Source organism: Takifugu flavidus, chromosome 5 (assembly GCF_003711565.1).
Source record: "Takifugu flavidus isolate HTHZ2018 chromosome 5, ASM371156v2, whole genome shotgun sequence".
In the NCBI taxonomy this organism is placed as follows: domain Eukaryota; kingdom Metazoa; phylum Chordata; class Actinopteri; order Tetraodontiformes; family Tetraodontidae; genus Takifugu; species Takifugu flavidus.
In genome coordinates, this window is record NC_079524.1 from 2,438,899 (window position 1) to 2,458,263 (window position 19,365).

A 19,365-nucleotide genomic window follows, 5' to 3' on the forward strand; every position below is an offset into this window, starting at 1 on the left:
CCGTGTTCTGTTTTAATCTCTATGTTGGACGGTTTCCTGTTCAGAAAAATGCTTTTATGCTGAAATCTCCAAGCCTCACTCCCAAATTAAATCCCATATGAATGGATAAAGTTCCTGAAGTGTTGGGATCCGTAGTTTAAAGATGAACCACACCAGCCGTTGCATTAAAGCAGTTTATTTATAGGACTCTATATAAATATGCATTGTCTTTACATTCATTAATATCTTTCAGCAAAAGGTAAAATGTTTGGATTTACAGAATAAATTATGATTTCAAGTGACGCGATCGTGGTCGTATCTGAATATAGTTGATGCAGAGGTATCAGACAGCTTTATTGAGTGTGTGTGTGTGTGTGTGTGTGTTGTAGCGTCACGTGGACCGTCTATGATCTCCTGAGTAAAAGCAACTCAATCATGGTGCAAACCTCACACGTCTATCAGCTCCACTCAGTGACTTACGGAGGGTTTCTAGAGGAGGAGGAAAGTGCGAGATTCACCGATCCTAATGTGCTTATTCCAGGCGGGCCGCCCCCCCAGCGACGCCCTCAGTGAACAGTTCTTACAGTAATCACAACCTGTATCCAAAGTGCCTTTTTCTTCTCTCCGGGGTGGGAGCAGCGGCTCTGTGCTTCAGTCCAGATCCCGTCGCCGTGTTTGCTCACGGTTCCTGTCGCAGACGCAGCAGCCTGGTTCTGCTGAAACGGCCGCGCCGTGTCGGGCCTGCAGAACTTCAGAACCCTTTTGGTCCTCTCGTGATGAAGACGCCTTCACATCCACCGTAAACGTCTGCTGCAGGTGCACGCTTTGAAATCTTAAATGTCTTCATGAGGAGAGAACAGTGAAATGTATTCACCCTTTCCTCTCTTACATATATAGATAGGAAATATGTTTACGTTGGCCACGGAAACACTGTACATGTATAAAACTTGATGGCACACTTTGTGGCATGCTCTGAAGGCCCCCGTTCTTCACCTCCCAGGACCCCTCAGTTCCTCCAGGGCCCCTTGGTGTCGTTTTTCCACTGGCAGAATAATTCAGTCTTTTTAGATGTTGGCAACAGAAGTGGCAAAATGGATCTAGCAGCACTGGGAGCGGAATTCAAAAGCCCGTTTGGCCCATCCGATGGAGCGATTGTCTTGTGTTGGAAGGAGGAAACGGAGGTGGTGAAGTTGCGCTTCACTGCAGCGCCGAAGAGAGACAGAGACAAAAAGACGTTCATTGGACGCGTCTTTCAAGTTGAATAGAGGAAGGGAGAAAAGTCTCACCAAGTAGACGTCGAGAACGGAGCCGTCGTCGCGATCGATGTCCGCGTCCACGGTGCTCTGCTCCGATGTCAGACAGATAGCGCTGTCCTCCAGGGTGAACGTGGAGTTGGACGCCACGTCGTCCCTGAAGCGCAGAAACGTGATTCGAATGAGCTTGCAGGCGCTCTTTAACGTCCTGTCGTGCAGCTGTGCAAACCACAGCTGGAAAATGTAAAGCCTGAACATGATTGAGACTGGGAGAAATACCACAGGCCAGAGGAGGGCTCCCCCTCAGAGGTTTTAAAAAAGCCCTGTCAGAAACGCATCACAGGAAATGAAAGATGTCTCGATGAGACAGACGTACCCCAAACACATTAAAACATAAATTCCCCAACAGACTCTTTTATCAAAATGTGGAAATCACTCTTACGTTATATGAAAGAGGGAAAAGAATGAAACTAGAAACTAGTCGTGGAACATTTTAGCTTCAGGATGTTAATTACATATGCAGTACCAAACCCCGACCACAAGGGGGCGATGAAGACCATGCACGGGCCATCTAAAACTGTCAGGTGACATTTTGTGAAACACGCACGTAGATAAATGTTGTGGTGAAGGTAGCCAGAGCTCCACCTGCCCTCTTCTGTGAGTGAAGCAAATGTGTTGCTGTTTAAATATTCATGTTGACAGCTGACAGAACAATGTCAGCGTGGCAGCAGGTGAGCTGAAGAGGCGAGACCAGGCCCGCAGTGGAGCCTGAACCTGACACTGCTGCACAGACGGAGCGGTGACAGATGGGATGTGTGTGAAAGACAGTGGACAAACAGCTCTGAAGCTGGTAGCGCTCTGCAAAACGACTTTCTAGGTCCACTTCCCACGAGCCCCCCGTTCGCCCAGTGGAGCTGAAGCACGTATGATTTGATCACGTGTGATTTGATTTGTATCCAGGAGATTTATGATGCTGCCATCCCGAACATGTCTTTTCTCCGGGATAATTGCTTAACGAATGTGGAATCCCGAGATAAAGGTGGCTATCCTGCGGAAAACATCCGTCGTCATTAGTAAATTTGTGATCTTGTGATAAACGGGAATAAAACAGAGGGCTCTTTCCAAGAAAGGGAAGAAAACTAGGGGTCGTTTTTATCGGATTACAGAGCTCAACGGCCAGATCTGCAGCATAAATGATGTCAGGAACTCTTCCAATGTTCCTGCAGGGTGGTTTTTTCCCTCCCTGTCAAACATCCTTGAGCTGTATGTGTAGAATTGTCTTTCTGTAGACAAAGCGAATGAGTCACCCTGCTGCTGGCATGAAGACATACGTCAGCACTGTTCAAGCACAGGTGACGCTGACGCTCGCGCGTGCACGTGGCCCCGCACTTTTCCCTCTCGCCTTTATGGCTGCACCTTGACTCTGTGTCCTATTTTTTTTCAAACGCTCGATCTTTGCCCCCACTACCGAGTCGACGTGGAACGCCGGGTTAAAAGGCGGGAGCGGAGCCAACGGAGCGGAGGGAAGCGTCAAAGGTCGTACCTGTCCTCCGTCTGGTTGTCCACGTTGACGAAGACAGAAGAGTTGGATATGGTTCCTGTGGAGGAGCCGTCGTAGTAACCCGGGTGTGCGGGGACCAGGTCGGGGCGCAGGTACGATCCAAACACTGCTGAGGAGAAGTAAACAATGAAAGATTAGCCAGTCTGGAAAATCAGAAATTCCCTTGATTTTAGAGGAAAGCGCCAATTATGTGACATCAACTGGGGAAAAGACGGGGCCGCAGCTTCAGAGAGAAAGGGGCGTCGGCTTCACGCCCACACCTCGATTCCTTCCACGCAGCACTGGCGAAGGCGTCATTGTGCCGGATGCAAAGGTCAAACGCAGCTGTCTGACGGCGGGACTTTGTGTCAAACCTCACATTCCTCAAACACGGGCTCGAATAAGGGGACGCCCCCCCTCCGCTGCCTCTCTCTTTGCTTTCTGGGAAAAGCTAATAACAATGTTCCAGCTGTTTTGGATTCATGAGAGGGCAGATATTAGGGCGAGGGGGGGCACGAGTTTAGGAGCAAATCATGTGGCTGCTCAGGACCCACGAGGAGGACCTAAATCTCAGTGATCTCATGGCTCTTATGGCCATGCTTTTGTGTACCTCTTCCATCCAGACTGGCCAGACTGTAGGCCCCCCCCAGCCTGCCTTTCCTGTCCTCCCTGCTCCTCTCATCTGCCAGCGATGAAAGGATCTCCTGTGAGGACGACTTCAGAGCCGGGATGGAAGTGCGGGTCCTCTTTGAAGGGGAAAATCGAATCGCTGTGCAAAAAAGAAAAAAGAAAACAAAGAGAAGTAAAGACAAGCGGGGGGGGGGGGGGGGGCTTCGACGAGATCACCATCTTAACTGAAACAATGTTCACGTGCAGAATGAAGCTCTAATATTAGGAAGGCCATTAAACAGTAAAATGCACAATGGGCTCCCCGAAGACATCCCGAGCAGGGCCTAAAATTAAATCCCTTGCTGTCATCTTGTGACGGGACTACGAGGGAGGGGGGGGGGGGGTCTCCATGGTTATGCAACATCCTTACCAGATTTGATATAAATGCAAAGTTCTGAAGCGGGAATCTGAATTAAACTCCCCTCCAGGATTGGCAGGGGCTTTAATTCCCCCTTCCTGGTTTGTAACTGTGTATTTCCAAATAGGGCGATTACTCAGAATGAGCGTGACCTCCGCGTCCGACCCAGCCTCTACACGCCAGTCGTGGACCCACAAGTAAGGCCTTACGTAATGCTACAGTCAAACCAAAGTTTGAGCCAGTTCAAAGGTCCCACCTCACCCTAGAGATGAATTATAGAAGTATAATTAATCTTTAATCTATTGAATATCAGAGTTAGATATATTTGTCCTCAGTCTATTAAATCCCTATGAAATTCACGCACCAGTAAAGACAGATCCTGTAAAAGTAATCCCAGTACTTCTAGCTTTGTGAGGACTTAATACATACGCCAGCTCCCTACCTTAACTCTAACATCCCAACTCACCCCCTAACTGCAGCAGTCATAAGCCTAACCCCCAAACCTAGCTGCAACCTTTGAAGCTGTGGGGCAAAACGGTTGCAAAAATGTCCTGACTTTGCTATTAGAATGAGTATTTTGGTGTAGTACCAGGACACACGTATTGTTCCATCTCACGTTTGACACGTAAAGCATCTAACGATGATTGAATGTGAAACAGTCACACGTCAAGTCAGGATTTCCCGCTTCCTATTGCTGCGTTTCTTTATTGTGTCGACTTCCTGAAGTGACAGCGAACGACAGTTTTGACTTACACTGATTCTTCCTGAAGACCCTCGTGCTCATAAACTTGAGGAAGCGGCTGGCGTAAAACCCCGGCCGGTGCACCGAGACGGAGTCCTGCGGACAGGCAGTTAGTGCACGCTCAGACGCGTTCAGAGTGCGGCAAAGAGTCGGGGGATTGAACTTACGCCGTCGTACACCAAGGCCTTCCAGGAGTGCTCCAACTTTTTCATGAACCTGTGGGAACACGAGCAGGAAGCTGCTTTGTCAAGGATTTCCGTTTGTGCTGGATCAAACACACACTGCAAGTTCACCTCAAGGAGGAAACGCATCGATGCTCATATGTTAAAGTCTTTTTATAAGACATGTGCCGACTTGTTACGAAATAATCCCTTTGTAATATAGATTACACATTAAGAAGCTTGCTGTCATGAGTTCTGAGCTCTTTACACCACATCAATTAGACAAAAAGGTGAAAAAAGGTGCGAAGAATGGTGGCGTTTCTTACCTATAGGACTGGAGGATGTCTATGATGCCGAGGTAGATGAGCAGTTTGTCTTCCCTGTATGTTCTGGCAGGGATGCCACCCATCCTGGAGCGGAAGAGAAGCAAAGAGAAAGAACATGGCCGCTGGTCTTCTGCCGTGTTTGAAACGACTGACGCCGCCGCGCAGATGTTTGCAAAAGAAACACCGGCGGTTATTTCCATTCGAGCGCGGCGCTGTAAATACGCCGGACAGACGCCGTGTTTGTGTTTGCGTCGCCATGGTTATATGGGAGCCTGACTGTGTACACTGTGAGCGTTCTGTGTGCTGTCTGAGCAGTTGTATAACGGCGTCCGGGAGAGAAGAGGTGGCGATTGCGAGACCGGCCGCAGCGGAGCACGTCTGCCCAAATACGTGCGCGTAACCTGCGTTTCCCCCCTGCTGAGCTCACTCACGTGTCGTCTGTGGTGAGGGCTTCGGCGGCCTTCCCGTCTCCCTGGATGGACTCCATGGCGGTGGAGTAGAGCACCCTCTGGCCCACGGGTCTCTTGCTGTCCCCCCCAGCCTGAGCGGGCTCTCCCCGCTCTCGGTGGCTCTGGTCCAGGACGTGAACGCCCAGCAGGAGGCTGTAGTCCATGATCTTAAAGCTCTCCAGCACCTAAAACATGTTAGAAGGAGCCAAAACAGTGTGAACAAACACCAGATTGTGAGGACAGGATATTTCGCAATTTCTCTGGCCCGCTCCCCCTTCAGCTCCCGCACGGTAAATATAACATCGTGATGAAATGTTTTGAAAAACACCTTTTTCCCTCCCAAACCACTTTCATCATCAAAACTGGCCTCGAGGCCTCAAAGCCTGCGAGCTCGCAGAAGGAAATGTCTGTTTAAAGCAGCTTGGAGCTAAATAAACACGGTGTTTCTCCACAGTGAGCCAAGTGTTACACTTTGACCCGTCTGAGGGAGCCTTCCACCCAGGTTCCCAGAGACCGCGATTCCTTGTCTCCAGTAAAAACAGCTCGCTCCTCATCTGGGATGAGGGACAGCGCCAGGGAAGCCAGGCAGATCTGGTGACCTGAGCTGAGCTCCAGACCTGAGTAAATGTTGACAAGGTGGCAGCAAACAGACGGAAGCAGCAGTTTACCGTAACAAACGCGGCTGGTGTGTAAAGACAGACTCGCGTACAATTGCGTTGGAACGCTCGACCACAAAATAGACTGAGGGAGACAAACAGAATCAGAGGAGCTTCTGTCCGGGACATTTCTATATCAGTGATTAGCATCCCCAGAGCTACGGCCAGCAGCCTACGGAGGGCCATTTCTGTCTCTTTAACCCCCCCACCCCCCCAAAGCAGAGAGTAATATCAAAATCCTCCTCTATCTGCTCTTGTGAAATATTTGAGAGTGCAGCGGAAAGCCTGAATCAGATATGAAGACCTTCCTCAGCTGAAACAACCTTCCCGTCTGAAGGATAAACACCATTAGCAGCAGGAACGTGACGATCACTGATGTAAATCAGGAGAAAACACGCTCGTCGACGACGCAGGACACGTGCATACACACACACACACACACACACACACACACACACACACACACACACACACACACACACACACACTCTCCCTTCTGCCTCACACTCGCCACGCGGTTCGACATGAATTATTAATGTTGCGTGTTGTTTTGGCTTTTGGAGAGTATCAGGGGGCTGTGGAGTAAGGAATAAGTGGAAATATGCAACTGACTTTGTTTCATCCCATTCCCCCCCACCCTTTTCCCACCCCCAATATCCCTGTAGAAAAAGACATCGTGACCCTCCGAGGTTGGAAAAACACCAAAAGTCTGTTTGCGTTAGAGACCTTATTACATTTGGCTTCCTCTTTGCCTCCTATGCCCCCTTTCGTGCTTTGACTTGGCTTCTGCTGACCCCCCCCCCCCCCCCCATCCCGTGTGTTTTGGGCTGCAGCCTCTCAGGGGGCGACGGGGTCAGCTGCTTACTCATGGAAATGGAGAGCGATTCTGCTTAGAGGGCATTTTGCTTCCCGATCAGGAGGGGAGCGCAGGAAGCCGTGACAATAACAAACCGCGGCAGAGAGGATCTAACAGCTGCCGCACAAACACGTCCGGCTCCACCCGCCGCATCAAAAACGCTGGATTCGACATTTACACATGCAGTATGTGGCACGCAGAGGTATGAACACGCACAGGCCAGGTTGGAAAGGCGTGACTCGGACGCGTTTTGGCGCAGTCGTAAATGGGAGGCGATCGCCAGGTTAAGCAAACATTGACACAGCAGAAGGGGAGGATGTCTTTCTGCTGTCCGCTTGAGGAAACACGGGACACAATAGAGGAGATCAGCCTTTAGACGACTATGACGGCCTAAAGGGAGCACTTGGTGAGGTCAGAGCCAAAAAGTCTGCGAGTAAGACAGAAATGTGGGCCCGAAAGACAGCTGCTCTCCTTCAGCGAGCACCCTTCCTGGAATTGCGCACCACTTTTCCCAACACAGATGCTGTAAATCGCATATTTCCCAACCCAGGATGGAAAATAAAAACAGTGCCAGTTAATGAGTGATAATCTACGGTAAAATGGTGTCTTTCAAAAGAAGATAGAAGAGAGCCAAACCCTCTATTAATTAAAATCCCAACCTAATACAGCATCACACTCTTCAGTACCAGTAACTCTTCCATTTAATACCTAGTAAACCCAGTTGAATTTAACCTGGAACTGGTCATAGTCATCAGGATAGTTGCATTTAGGGTTCCCAGGTCTGGTTCAGCAGGACCTTGTCTCATTCATTCAGTAATATTTGAATTTCCTGGCAGACGGAGGCTGAGTGACTGGGCCCCACACAACAGATGTTCAATAACTGGTAAACATGGGGTTAAACCAGGGTCTGGAAGGCTCCACAAAAACAACAGTCATATAAAACAGAGAGTAAACAATATCAAAATATCATCTGGTGATCAAGCAGTCCTAAAATCAACTACAAACAGTGGTAAAGAAGATCCTGTTAAACTGACAGAGAGCTGCACCAGATACTCGATCCTGATAAAGTCAGAGGAACGAAACTACAACACAAAACACTGTTGGGCCTCAGAATTTCAGCCGACTCGGTGTCTCTTTACTCTGATTAAAAGCAATCCCACCCTGATGTGGCGTGACCTGACGTCCCTGTCTGCCCACGGGTCAGAACGTTTGAGTAGAGAACGAAGGGACGTTCTCCGCGAACGGCCTGGGGAACACCAATAAAACATACCCGACAGTCTCTCTGGAGGGTCTTCATCAGGTTGTTGTAAGTCTCCGTGTCGAAGTAAAGCCCTTCTTCGTGCATGTCCTGGAAGTCCAGGTCTTTGAACGTGGGACAAGCCTTCTCCCTCTCCTTCCTGGAAGCCCTTCTCTTGTAGGTGGATCCCTTCAGGTCATATTTGTGGTGCATTTTGACGCAGCGCGGCAGCACGTTGTTCATCACCACCAGTCGGATGTTGATGCCTCCGGACTGGATGCAGTACAGGCCGTAGAACTTGGGCAGCAGCGTGCGTGGGTTTTGGTTCAGGTTCTGTGAGGTCAAAGACATTGCTGATTTACTGGGACCATAAAGGAATAACTCATACGGCGGCAGGGAGGATTCAGTTCTGAATAACTGAGTTCTGTGCTGCTCCTCTCACCATGTAGTAGCCAGGCAGTAACCTCTGGAGAAACTTGGCCTCCTTGTGCTGGACGGTTTTGATGATGAATTCGTCATCGCTGGTCAGGTAGAAAAGAGATCCGCTGGCCCCCGGGTTGGTCAGCTCGATCAGGGGCTCATTTACCAAAGAGTACTGAGTAATGAGAAGCAGGTTCAGCATCAAACACTGCAGAAATACGCATGAGCTTAGGAAAGAAATAAAAATCTAAATACGCCACATCAATCAGATTGGTTTCAGTGGTCGTTGGAGCACAGCTCTACTGGTTTTATGGGCCTTCCATTAAACTTTTATATGCTGTAACAGGATCAACACGCTATTATAATGGCCGGTTTATAACCTGGGTACACAGAGCCACTCCCATTGGAACAGAGGAGTTCCAGTGAGGTACAACACCTCTGCGAGCTGCAGACCGCTTCTCCTCACATCCTCCAAGGGTGTGTGACGCTGCTGCGCCCCAGGTTGTCTGAAGGCTACTGAGGCTCTATGAATAGATGCACTGTGGGTGCAAACCAAAACAGGAAAGTGAGGAAACCACAACCCGGAAGTGAGAACTTTAATTTTCAGGCCCGTCTCAAAGGTTCACGCCAGCTCCAAGGAAGGAGAATCCGACTTGATGCCGATTGCTTTGATTAATATTCAAATCGCGTCTCTTTCGAACATGTTAATTATAACGTCCTGTCATAATAAACATTCACAAACATTATCGCAAAACCTGTAAAGGCTTTAAGTTATATCGTATACACTGTTGAGCAAGGATAGACGGACAGTATTAGGAGCCATGAGTGAAACTACGGAAGAGCTTTCACACTGAAGTCTTTGTCTAGCAAACACGCACCTCTTAGAGGCTTTTAAACACTAACCGAACGCAGCCGCTGACATTTATCACTGCCAGTTTTTTAATAAGTTTCCTGATCCGTGATCTGGCTTCAGTTTCTTTGTTAATGGCTTTGAAAGTTCCAATAAGCAGCTGTCGCCCGCGTCTCTATTTCATTTCCTGCTCAGTAGGTTCCCCATAACCTTTTTTTGATCGGTCATAGGGTGGGTCACAACCATCCGGGAGATTTAGCTGGAACAACGCTGCATGTTGTATTTAATAAAAATCACTTTATCACTAAAGGAAGTAAAAAGTCAATCAATAGTCTAAGTTGTTGCCAACTGAACTGCAGCTTGCTGACGAGCCAGCGTGGCTGCTTTCATCAGAAAAAGTCTTCACATAACATCTGGTTCGAAACAACATCTTAATTTTATTTGAAAATCCTTCCCGTCCTTGAAGGATGGACTTTTTTTCTCATAAGAGCAGAGCACTGTCTACATGTTTATTGGTAAAATTGAGTCTTACCAGGTAATCATCTGGTTTAATGCCAAACAGATCTCTGAAGTAGCGGAAAGCCAGGGGAGCGTAGGTCTTGAAGCGGAAGTCGGGGTAGTGGTGTGCCGGGGTCAGGTTGCTTCCCTCGCTGGGATGTGCGAGAAACATTCCAATCAATATCAGATACATTCAAACAGAAACCAAAGATTTAGCCAGCTTTCAATTCAAAGTCAGAGTCAGAGACACTCCTCCAAGAAAACAATGGCAGGAGCAGCAGCGGTGGGGGTGGGGGGGGGGCGGTGAAGCCTTACGTGAGCATTGTTTCCTGATATCTACATTACTGACTGTCAGTGGCGGCCCCGCAATCTACCTCAACCAGTAAAGGGTGGAGCAGCTCTCTACAGTTCACCAGGACGGTGGTGACAGACCGGCCTGTATACAGTTCTTTGCCTGGAGACTGCTGGCAGCTCTGATTACTGGACCTAAACAATGCCCACATACGCAGAACAAAAACGAGGCCGAAATGGAAGAAAACCTGATAATTTCATTGTTTTTTTAGCTTAACTGTCAGACGAGACCTTCTCACGCGGGACAAGCCTGTTTTCTCTCTGCCTGCGGCGGAACACTATTACACATTTGCGAGCACATTTGTTCCTGTGGACAAGTCAACCGTGGACACTTTCATTAAATAAACGCTCGGCGAAACACTCTGACCCTGAAACTACAACAACTGGGTTAATAAAGGGTTTTGTTTCCAGGGCACCTTGAAAAGTGGTTTAATTCCTGATAACTCGGGGCCTTTTCGAGGTCCTCGGGTGGTTTCTAGGCTAATGCGTTGTTGTGTGCTTGTAATAGGATACAGACAAGAGTCTGGCGCTGCTGTGTAACACTCACACGGTGACAACAACAGACGGAAATCAACAACAGCGATCTATCCCCACTGTCTGACAGGCCGCGATGATAATGCACACTTTACAAGAAGGCATGAAGCCAGAAATAGCACCTGGAAATGCTTCTTTCAAACTAATCGGCCATGTGTGTGTGCGTGTGCGCGCGCGTGTGTGTGTTGACTACCAACAAACAAAAGAAATTGCGTGTGGGAGTCGAAGTTATATGTAAAATTTCCAGTCTTTTAAAACCGAGGACAGAGGACAAACAGCAGCGGGAAAAACCCACAGAGAGCAGCAGAAAAAAAAGAGAAAAGAGGAAGAGAGGAGAGAAAAGGAGGGACGAAGCATTAAATAGTCGTCTCCATCACTCTGTCGGATCCTCTGACAGCGGCTACAAAGACAGAAGCCCGCGTTTGTCTGCTAACAGAGAACAGAGAATCGCTGTAACTGAGAGGAAGAGAAGAAGAGGATAAGGCATGATATCTGTCTCCGTCCTCCCTGTTTTGTCTTGGTTTTGTTCTGCTGCTCGGCCTCAAGCGCCGTTTCCTGCCCTCTCAGTTCACGTACACGGCAGGAGGAACGCAGCTTCCACGCTGATCCAAGCAAATCAGAACAACACTTGTCGCTCTGCGGCCACCAGACACGTCATGTTGGACGTGGATTTTACTTTACAGGTGTGTAAGGAGAGCACGTTTGCATAAGCAGCGCCGAGTTTGCATATCCTGCTGGCGAATCTCAGGTTTTTCCAGTAAGGCTCCAATTCCTGGTCACATGACTGCGTTCTCAGCCAGGAATCAAATTAGCACTGTTGTCCAGATTACACTGTAAACATTCTCTGCTGTATATTGATGTTTCTGCGAATATTGCTCTGCAGAATCCCGGCCTCTGCTGTGGATTATCATGTTTGTTGGAGGTGAAGACAGGCTGAGATGACGTGCCAGACAGGCGGCAGGAAGTGGCGCCCTGTGAGCTGATTTCACACTTCTGTGGCAGGATTATCCGGAATGGTTTTATGCCCGCATCATGACAAAACTCGCTTTGTTGATAGATGACGACGTTGTAATTTCTACCCAGCAGCAAAGTTTTGACTGGAAGTTCCGGTTTTCCAGAAATTTGTTTTTGTTTTTTCCACACCCCTACGTGTCACATTTAAGTGGACAAACTGGCAAAGACCGCGTCTGTGGTTACACTCAACACCGTCAATTTCTCTCAGGCGGCGTTTAGTCTGAACTCACAAATGCACGTCTGAGTGCGCCGGTACTGTAGAACACTGACCTGGGCAGAAAGACGCTCTCCACCACGTAGAAGTCTTGCATAAGCACATCTCTGTCGGGCTTGGAGGTGAGGTTGCCCACTGTGTAGCCAATACCGAGCTGAATGGCACCCTTCAAGGCCGATGACGTGGTCTAGATTAGAAAATGGGGAGAGAAAGCGTCACATTAGTCGGGCTGTTACAGAATACTGTCACTGCTGTCTCCATTATAATCAGACGCCACTGAGTTCAGCAGAAAAATGGGAGAATGAGTCCATTTACGTCTCACAACCGTGACCTTTGGACAGCAGTTTTGTGAATTCTGAACATGAAAAAAACGCCATAAATACACTCGCACTTGCTGTGAGGGAGAGCAGCACAAACGCACCATTGACAAGTGTTCCGTCTTAACCTGAACAGCCGCCGTGGAAAACATTTTAATGGCGGCAGGTTAAGAAATCCCGTAACAGTGACGTCTGGAGTTTAGAAAAAAAAAAAGTGTGACTGATCCTTGTCCAAAGCCACGACATGATGTGCTGCAGAAGGGCGTCTGTAAGGACTCATGTGACGTAAAAGTAAAGACCTTGTGGACTTTTTTTACCTTTTTGTATGTTTTTTCTCTGCTCGTGCTCCACGGAGCCCCCACCCCGTCTGCTGTGGTCGACATCTGCAACAGACGACACACAACACGACGCGGTGAGTAGCTGGTAATAGCCACAGGGCAGCGGGCGTTTGAGCAGAGACCTTACCTTGCTTAGGGTAACGCTGCACCAGACAGATGGCAATCAGGGTGACATCTCTTGATTGTCGGCGCGAGCGAGCGTCGGGGAGATCTGGATCTCTCGGGGAATCTTCTGCGTAAGAGCAGAGTGATCGCACACTTTTAAAAACAAGAAAGGCTGCTGCTGAAACGACGCCACGTCTGGGCTGTGACAGACTGAGGACGGAGGGGAACGTGCCCACCAGCAAAGACTCCTTGATGAAGTGGGTTAGGGTGAAGGCCGATGACATCATTCTGCTGCTAATCTGAGGCCGCTATGAGAGGCAATTCATTCTCTCTCTAAACTCTCGCTGCTGAGCTGCACCTCTGACAGTCGCTCGGGACTAAAACGCAACCCAACTCTCGTCGACGGCCTTGTTTAGACGAGCAGCGCGGCCACGGCTAGAAGAACGCGCGCCGCACTTAAATATTTACAGTCACGTTCCTCCTCTTTCTCTCGTGTGTGTTGGACAAATGTCACCTCAAGTATGGAGGAGGCACAGCGGGGGGGCCGAAACTGACCTGCTGCTCACTGCGGAGTCCACAAAAACAGCCTGTCTGGTTTCCTCGCGTGCTGCCCAGTGTTACTGCACCGATCCCAGACAATTCCTCACTTCTGCTTGAATGTGCGCTCTGTAATTGTGGGATGCGGAGAGAACAGGAGGGGCCTACTCGAGAAAATTGGACCCTCTGACATGCCTGCAGTCGCCACTCCTCCTGCATATAAATGCACCTGCAGCTCTAAGAACCCTCCCTACTGTACGACTTCTCTGAACAGCTTGCAGTGCACTCACCTCCAGTCCTTCGCTGTGAAACCAGCAATCACATCCCTAACCAATTACTGTCATCCAACCTGACAATACGCATGATTCATGCGCAGCAGAAGCCTCCAAAGCCACCCAGCTACAATGTTATTGTCAGGTCTCTTAGTCATATCAGTGTATGCTATAATTCTCTGCCAAAAAAGAACTAAATATGTTACAGCCACGTTTAAAAATAGTCTTTAGAATGAAGTATGCACACAAAAAAGGCCCACAGACGTGTTCAGATAATAAAAGAATGCAGGAGACACTCCTATCTGCCAACAGGCACCTTATCGACGCCTCAGCCCCTCTGTTGCTATCAACAAAGAGCACAACACATGTGCATTATAGGTGGACTGACGTTCTTCACTGGCTACTCCCGTACAGTCACGCCTTCCCCACCACTTTTACATATGATTCAGCCTAGTTCCCTCTGAGGAAGCAACATTTGCATTACATTCAAATGTGTTGCCAGTGGCAAACGCAGGAAAAGGCTCAACCTGTGGTGTTCAACCCTCCAGTCATTACAACAAACGGGGAGATTTATCCTCACCAAGAGGTGTGAAGCATGCGACCTATTGAACCTGTATGATGTCTTGCTGTAAACTTGAGGAGCTGTAAAGGACCTTCCTCTTTTATCCTCCTCTGGCGAATGTGTCAGCATTAAAAGTGAAGTGTTTGGACCTCTTGAGCTCACAGCCTCTCAAACAGACTGTTTCCAGAACGATCCACGTGAGGCCTCCCGGCTGAGAACAACAGCCGATCTGTTGTTCCTCTCTCAATAAAAGAGCAAACGCGTGGACGAAAATTGATGAATCTTCCTCAGCGTCTCACCGCTGTCAAACACTCCCTTTGCAAATACCACCGACTGAAAGTGTATCACCGGGGGGGTAAAAACGCAGTGAACATACAATGTAACGCGTAAGTAACAAGACACCTTCTGTGGCTGCAAATAGAAAATGCACCCATGTCAAATCAATGCCTAGAGCAGAGAGTGGATGTTTTCTGGATGACTACCACATGTAAATAAAGAGGAAATGTGTAGTATAGAAATATAAGGACAACAGCATCGTTCAAGATTTGAGTTCATTCAAGATTAAACATGAAAAACCACTTTAGCGATATTCTGTGTGTCTGTAGCATCACCGCGATGACACACAGAGGAGAGACAGACTGAGTAAAGTACACTGATCTCAAATTCTAATACACTTCAGGCTCTTCTGGGATATCGCTCACATGGCTCCGGTACTCCACCCCGGCTCCCCCGGAAGTCAAATGACCGGTGCGTAGCCAAACAGTCCGTAGCCAAACAGTCCTGGTACGGAAGCTATGTTGCTGATACGGAGCAGACGGGGGTAAAACGCAGACCTACTGAATCTGAACTGTCAGCTACCTGCTCATCAATCTCGAAGACAGGAAAAACAAGCAGCCGTGCTGCGTTCAGGGGTGTTGCTATGGTGCCGCCTAATTCAAACATGGTAGCTAAACTAATAATGCAAAAACAAAAGCAAACAGAGCTTACAGTGCACGTTTTAACACGAGCCCGGTCAACATAGCCACACATCTTAAATACACAGCTTTTCCAAACTTCAGCAAATAATGTGGGAAAACAGCCGGATGGCTTCAGTTTGGACTCGTCTAAACGTTCTGGTTTATTTCATCTTCAAGGATTGTGTGCGTCAAGAACCTTAAACACCAAAAACAAGTGTAAATTGCAAAGAATCTGTACAACAGCGCGACCGCAGCCTTGATTGGATTTCTTGTTTTTACTCGTGGTGTGAATGATGAAGAGTGTGCCACCAAAGCACGGAACCTCCCAACTCAGCAGGACTCTGTCATGATCCGAATGCAAGTGCCGGATCCACTAGTTCCAGATGGGACAGAAGTCCAGCATGTTTCCCTCAGCATGAGAAGCAGCGAGGAGGAGGTCAACTTCTCTCTGCACAGTCACATGATTCAACTCAGGCTGAGACGGGTGGGTGAGGGGTGGGGTGGGGGGGCTGGGCACAATGGAGCAGGGAGGGACGAGTTTATGAAGACCAGCAGGACCGCAGAGAGAGAGAGGGGCTTGTTGGTTCGACGCTACACCGCCGTGAGGGCTCATTACAGCCGATTTATTATATGTGAGCCAGTGTCGTGTGCACAAGCGTGCGATGCCACCACCAAAGAAAAACATGAGCTCATGAAAAAAATGAGATGACTCGCCCATCCCAGTGGAGCCAGGGTGGTTTCGCTTAGCCCCGCCGTGTCCAAAGGTCATGTGGCCTTCCTCGCCACCAGTGTGGCTGTCAGGTTTATGGGCCGTCCGCGTCCGAGTGTGCACGGTTTTTAACAGTCGCAGTCACGCTGGTGAAGGGGATTTAGTGATCACACGGTGGGGGAGATAAAGACCAGGACATTTCACGTCAGCAGACTTCTGCTGTTTACTCCCAGTTACGATCACTCAGCCATCTTTGTCTCGCGTCCTGACCTTTCATGTTATCCTGTCCTTCTCCCACTCACCCGCTCCAGCAGCCTATATGGACCCCTGAGTGGGCCCCCGTCAAGCATTGTCAACGCCAGCGCTGAAAATGCAGGCAGAGAGCGCGGCGGTTGAGCGCAGCCAAAACAACAACAACAACGCCACTATCAACAGGCGGAACAACCTCCGAATATCCCGAATTCCTGCCGGGATGCCGGCCAATCGAGCCGCCTGCTTCTCTCCGCCCGAGAAAACAGTGTAAAAGGAAAAGCAAACTGTGAGACAAGTACTTTCACAGAGCCCGTCTGGCACTAGCTGGGGAGAAGGAAGACTTTATGACCTCATTACGGTCACAATGATAATGATGGGAAGCGTAAGCTCTGCATTTAGTTGGAAATTTAACGGACCCTCTGGAATGTATTTAAGTGACTGTGAAGGTTTATTGACTCCTTTGTGCTGAATCACAGGAGAAACCTGCGACTTTCTTGCAGTTTCTATCGATTTTAAAGGGCCCTTTTGATGAAATGTGCAGAGATAAGCGATTAAAAATGATATCTCTGATTGTGTAAACTAGCGACACCATTAGTGGCATTTCCCCAGCCTCCTCTGAGCTAAACACGTCCCTCTCTCATCGATCAGGTAAAGCTGAGCAGATTTTAATGAAAAGTGTCTTCTTTGCTTCCAAATATGGGAAAAAAAACCAGCTGTAACGAGGTTTTATTTTCGTAGAAGTCTTGTGAACATCAACCATGGCACCCATATTTACAAAAATCACATGGGTCTGTCTTCCCAGTACGATCAGCAGGCCTGCTGCGAGGTATGTGCTGACATGAGTGCAGCCCGAGCAATGAATGAGGACAATAAACCCGATAACAGAGAGAGAGAGAGAGAGAGGAGAGAGAGAGAGAGAGAGCCATGCTTTGCTTAGATAGACTCAGCTGAAAAGAGAAGTGGAGGGTGTAGAACTGCACAGACCAAAGTTTCTGTATTCATTTGGTCTACTCTACTGAGGATCATTTTTAAGCATTTGAAGTGTTTTCTTTTAATAAACCTCTATCTAAAACGTCTATCAGAAATGACCCTCAATATAATATCACCTCAAAAACGGTACGCCCAACATGTGAACGAAAAAAGGAGAATAAGTGTCAAGTAGTTACAGTCAGCCTTTATTTGCTCCTCTAAAACCGCAAGAGAAAGCAGATTTATGGCCGTAAATCAGGAATTCAGGAAGTCCATGGTCTGATTAAGATGAAGAGCTCTTGGACAAATAACCCTTCTTGTGTGGTTTCCATGTACTGCAGCCATAACGTGGCACATTAGAACCTAACAACCGAGAGTTTGGGAGCTCGTCTGACTGCACAAACATGAGATGGTCCAGAACGGCCTCAGAAGTTCGTCACGCACATCCAGAGCTGCCACATGACCACACCTCGGCGACCATGACCGAGGGAGCACGTGCTGAGAGCTAGTTTACATTCCTTAATAAGCAGTCGATGGCACATCAAGAGCGTGGTGCATCGCTGTGCCCTTTGACCCCCAAATCACAAGACTCCACTAAATAACCCCTGAAGCTGTTGCGCAACCTCCCCACAGTATATAAATCACCCATAACATCGGCTTAACCAGATGTCTCTTTAGCAACACCGACAGCCATTATTACAGTTTTGATCACAGTTTGTTCGCTGCTTTCTGGGGGCGAGAGCGAAGGAGCTCAGCGTATCATTTGTGGCGACACGGTTTTGGCTGTGGTGTGATACGGCAGCCCTGCTGCTACTCAGGTGGAAAATGTTACATAATACACATAACGCTGCCCTGACAGGCCACATATGAGTGCAAGGGCAGCGGCCCAACACTGGGCCTCAGGTGTTAGTCACACGGGGACGGCGGGACATTTGCGTGAGCTGCTTTCCCTTTCAAACATCCTCTGTGCAAGGCTGATCAACCTGCCCGATCTAGGCCAAACACGCTGCCTCCCAGTCAAATGAGGAAACAAGAAGTTGGTTCATAGGAAAGAAAAAAAAACTTCTCTTGCCCAACAGCTCTCAACAACTCTCCTGAAAACTCAATAACCTTGAAATGAGTCAGCATTGGGTTACCGCTGTCAGTCTTTATTCAGCCTCAGATAACAATCCAAGATTAGTAATATTCCAGCATCTGTGACGTGTTGAATAACCAAGCATTATAACACAAAAACCCCAAACTGTGCGATATTCAAACCATGTCTGTGGCCAGATTATTGAGCTGCAGATAATGAATACAGACACAAATCAGCTGTTCACACTCTACACATTTCAGTCTGACAGAAAACAACCGACCTGAATGTTCAAATGAGCCTTTGTCACATCAAACCCCTTCATTGTTAAACCAACAGAGATATTTTCCCCGCATAAAGGGCAACTTTGGGAAGCAGCTGTCTTTCTCCCAGCATATCGGGGTTGTGCTGCTGGGACTGAGCTGTAGATCCAGCAGGTGCCTGCAAAGGTTAAACTGGGCAGGTTAGGTGTTAACAGAGCTGCTGACAAGGAAAGCTCTCCATTAATTTTCACCGTTCCGGTGTCGGGTATGGGTCTAATCCCCTCCAACACGCTTGTGTGGGTTACCAATGAACACGCCGGGTTGCAATCCCAAATTTAATTTCACCTCTGCGAGAGCTGCTGCGGAGAACCCCGCAAACTTGGTGTTTAGTGTAAACGGAGCGAATGGTAAATGATGATGCAGCAAAGGCTGGAGCCGACGTTGACAGCCGCAAAGAGGAACAGTGTCAGTCCCAAGAACCCCCCCCCCCGCATTTATGCTGTCTCACTATTATTCACTTCATATATTGGCTCGGGTTACGTTGGAATCACGATAGACGCTAAAATCCTGCATCGTTGCAAGTTTTCGCACCTGCCGCGACACCTGACGCAGCGACCTCCGGGAAGGCAGACGTCCAAACACTCGGACCCCATCCGTTTTTGAGACTGATTTAAAATAAAAACACACGAGACAAACATTACCAGACGTCTTCTTCTGATGTGGAACTGTGGCTTTTCTTCAGGCTCAGTGGCTTCCCTCGCAGGAAATAATAGATTTCCTCTGGAAGTCGAGGCTCCCTCTCAGCATCGGGTTGCTTGACAAAACAAAAATGACACTTGGTTTCTTCCAAAGGCTGCGAACGACTGAGATGTCCCTCCTGCACTGAGCAGCCCTGCCTCTTCACAT

General features: G+C 48.5%; 1 protein-coding gene across 2 annotated transcripts; it reads right to left on the reverse strand.

The window, feature by feature from the left end:
* Positions 1-159: 159 nt before the first annotated feature.
* Positions 160-19,344, reverse strand: pip5k1bb (phosphatidylinositol-4-phosphate 5-kinase, type I, beta b). 2 transcript variants are annotated; one of them, XM_057034386.1, is made up of 15 exons: positions 19,161-19,344; positions 12,890-12,994; positions 12,742-12,807; positions 12,164-12,294; positions 10,029-10,146; positions 8,669-8,821; positions 8,260-8,559; positions 5,460-5,662; positions 5,029-5,112; positions 4,709-4,757; positions 4,553-4,637; positions 3,383-3,541; positions 2,776-2,899; positions 1,266-1,389; positions 160-1,179 (listed from the first exon to the last, which is right to left on the reverse strand). In XM_057034386.1, the coding sequence occupies exons 3-15, from the start codon at positions 12,805-12,807 to the stop codon at positions 1,177-1,179; spliced, it is 1,599 nt and encodes a 532-aa protein (XP_056890366.1). In that variant the 5' UTR covers positions 12,890-12,994; positions 19,161-19,344; the 3' UTR covers positions 160-1,176. The 2 variants fall into 2 exon arrangements, with proteins under 2 accessions (XP_056890366.1, XP_056890365.1); XM_057034385.1 differs by having other exon boundaries at positions 2,776-2,902.
* Between the last annotated feature and the right edge of the window lie 21 nt (positions 19,345-19,365).

Excerpts from the sequence above, each read along its gene's own strand:
- pip5k1bb (XM_057034385.1), bottom strand. The coding sequence starts at position 12,807 with ATGTCGACCACAGCAGACGGGGTGGGGGCTCCGTGGAGCACGAGCAGA. Across the intron at positions 8,560-8,668 it reads TACTGCCTGGCTACTACATG|AACCTGAACCAAAACCCACG; the intron begins GTGAGAGGAGCA and ends TTGACCTCACAG. Across the intron at positions 5,663-8,259 it reads CCCTCCAGAGAGACTGTCGG|GTGCTGGAGAGCTTTAAGAT; the intron begins GTATGTTTTATT and ends AACATGTTTTAG.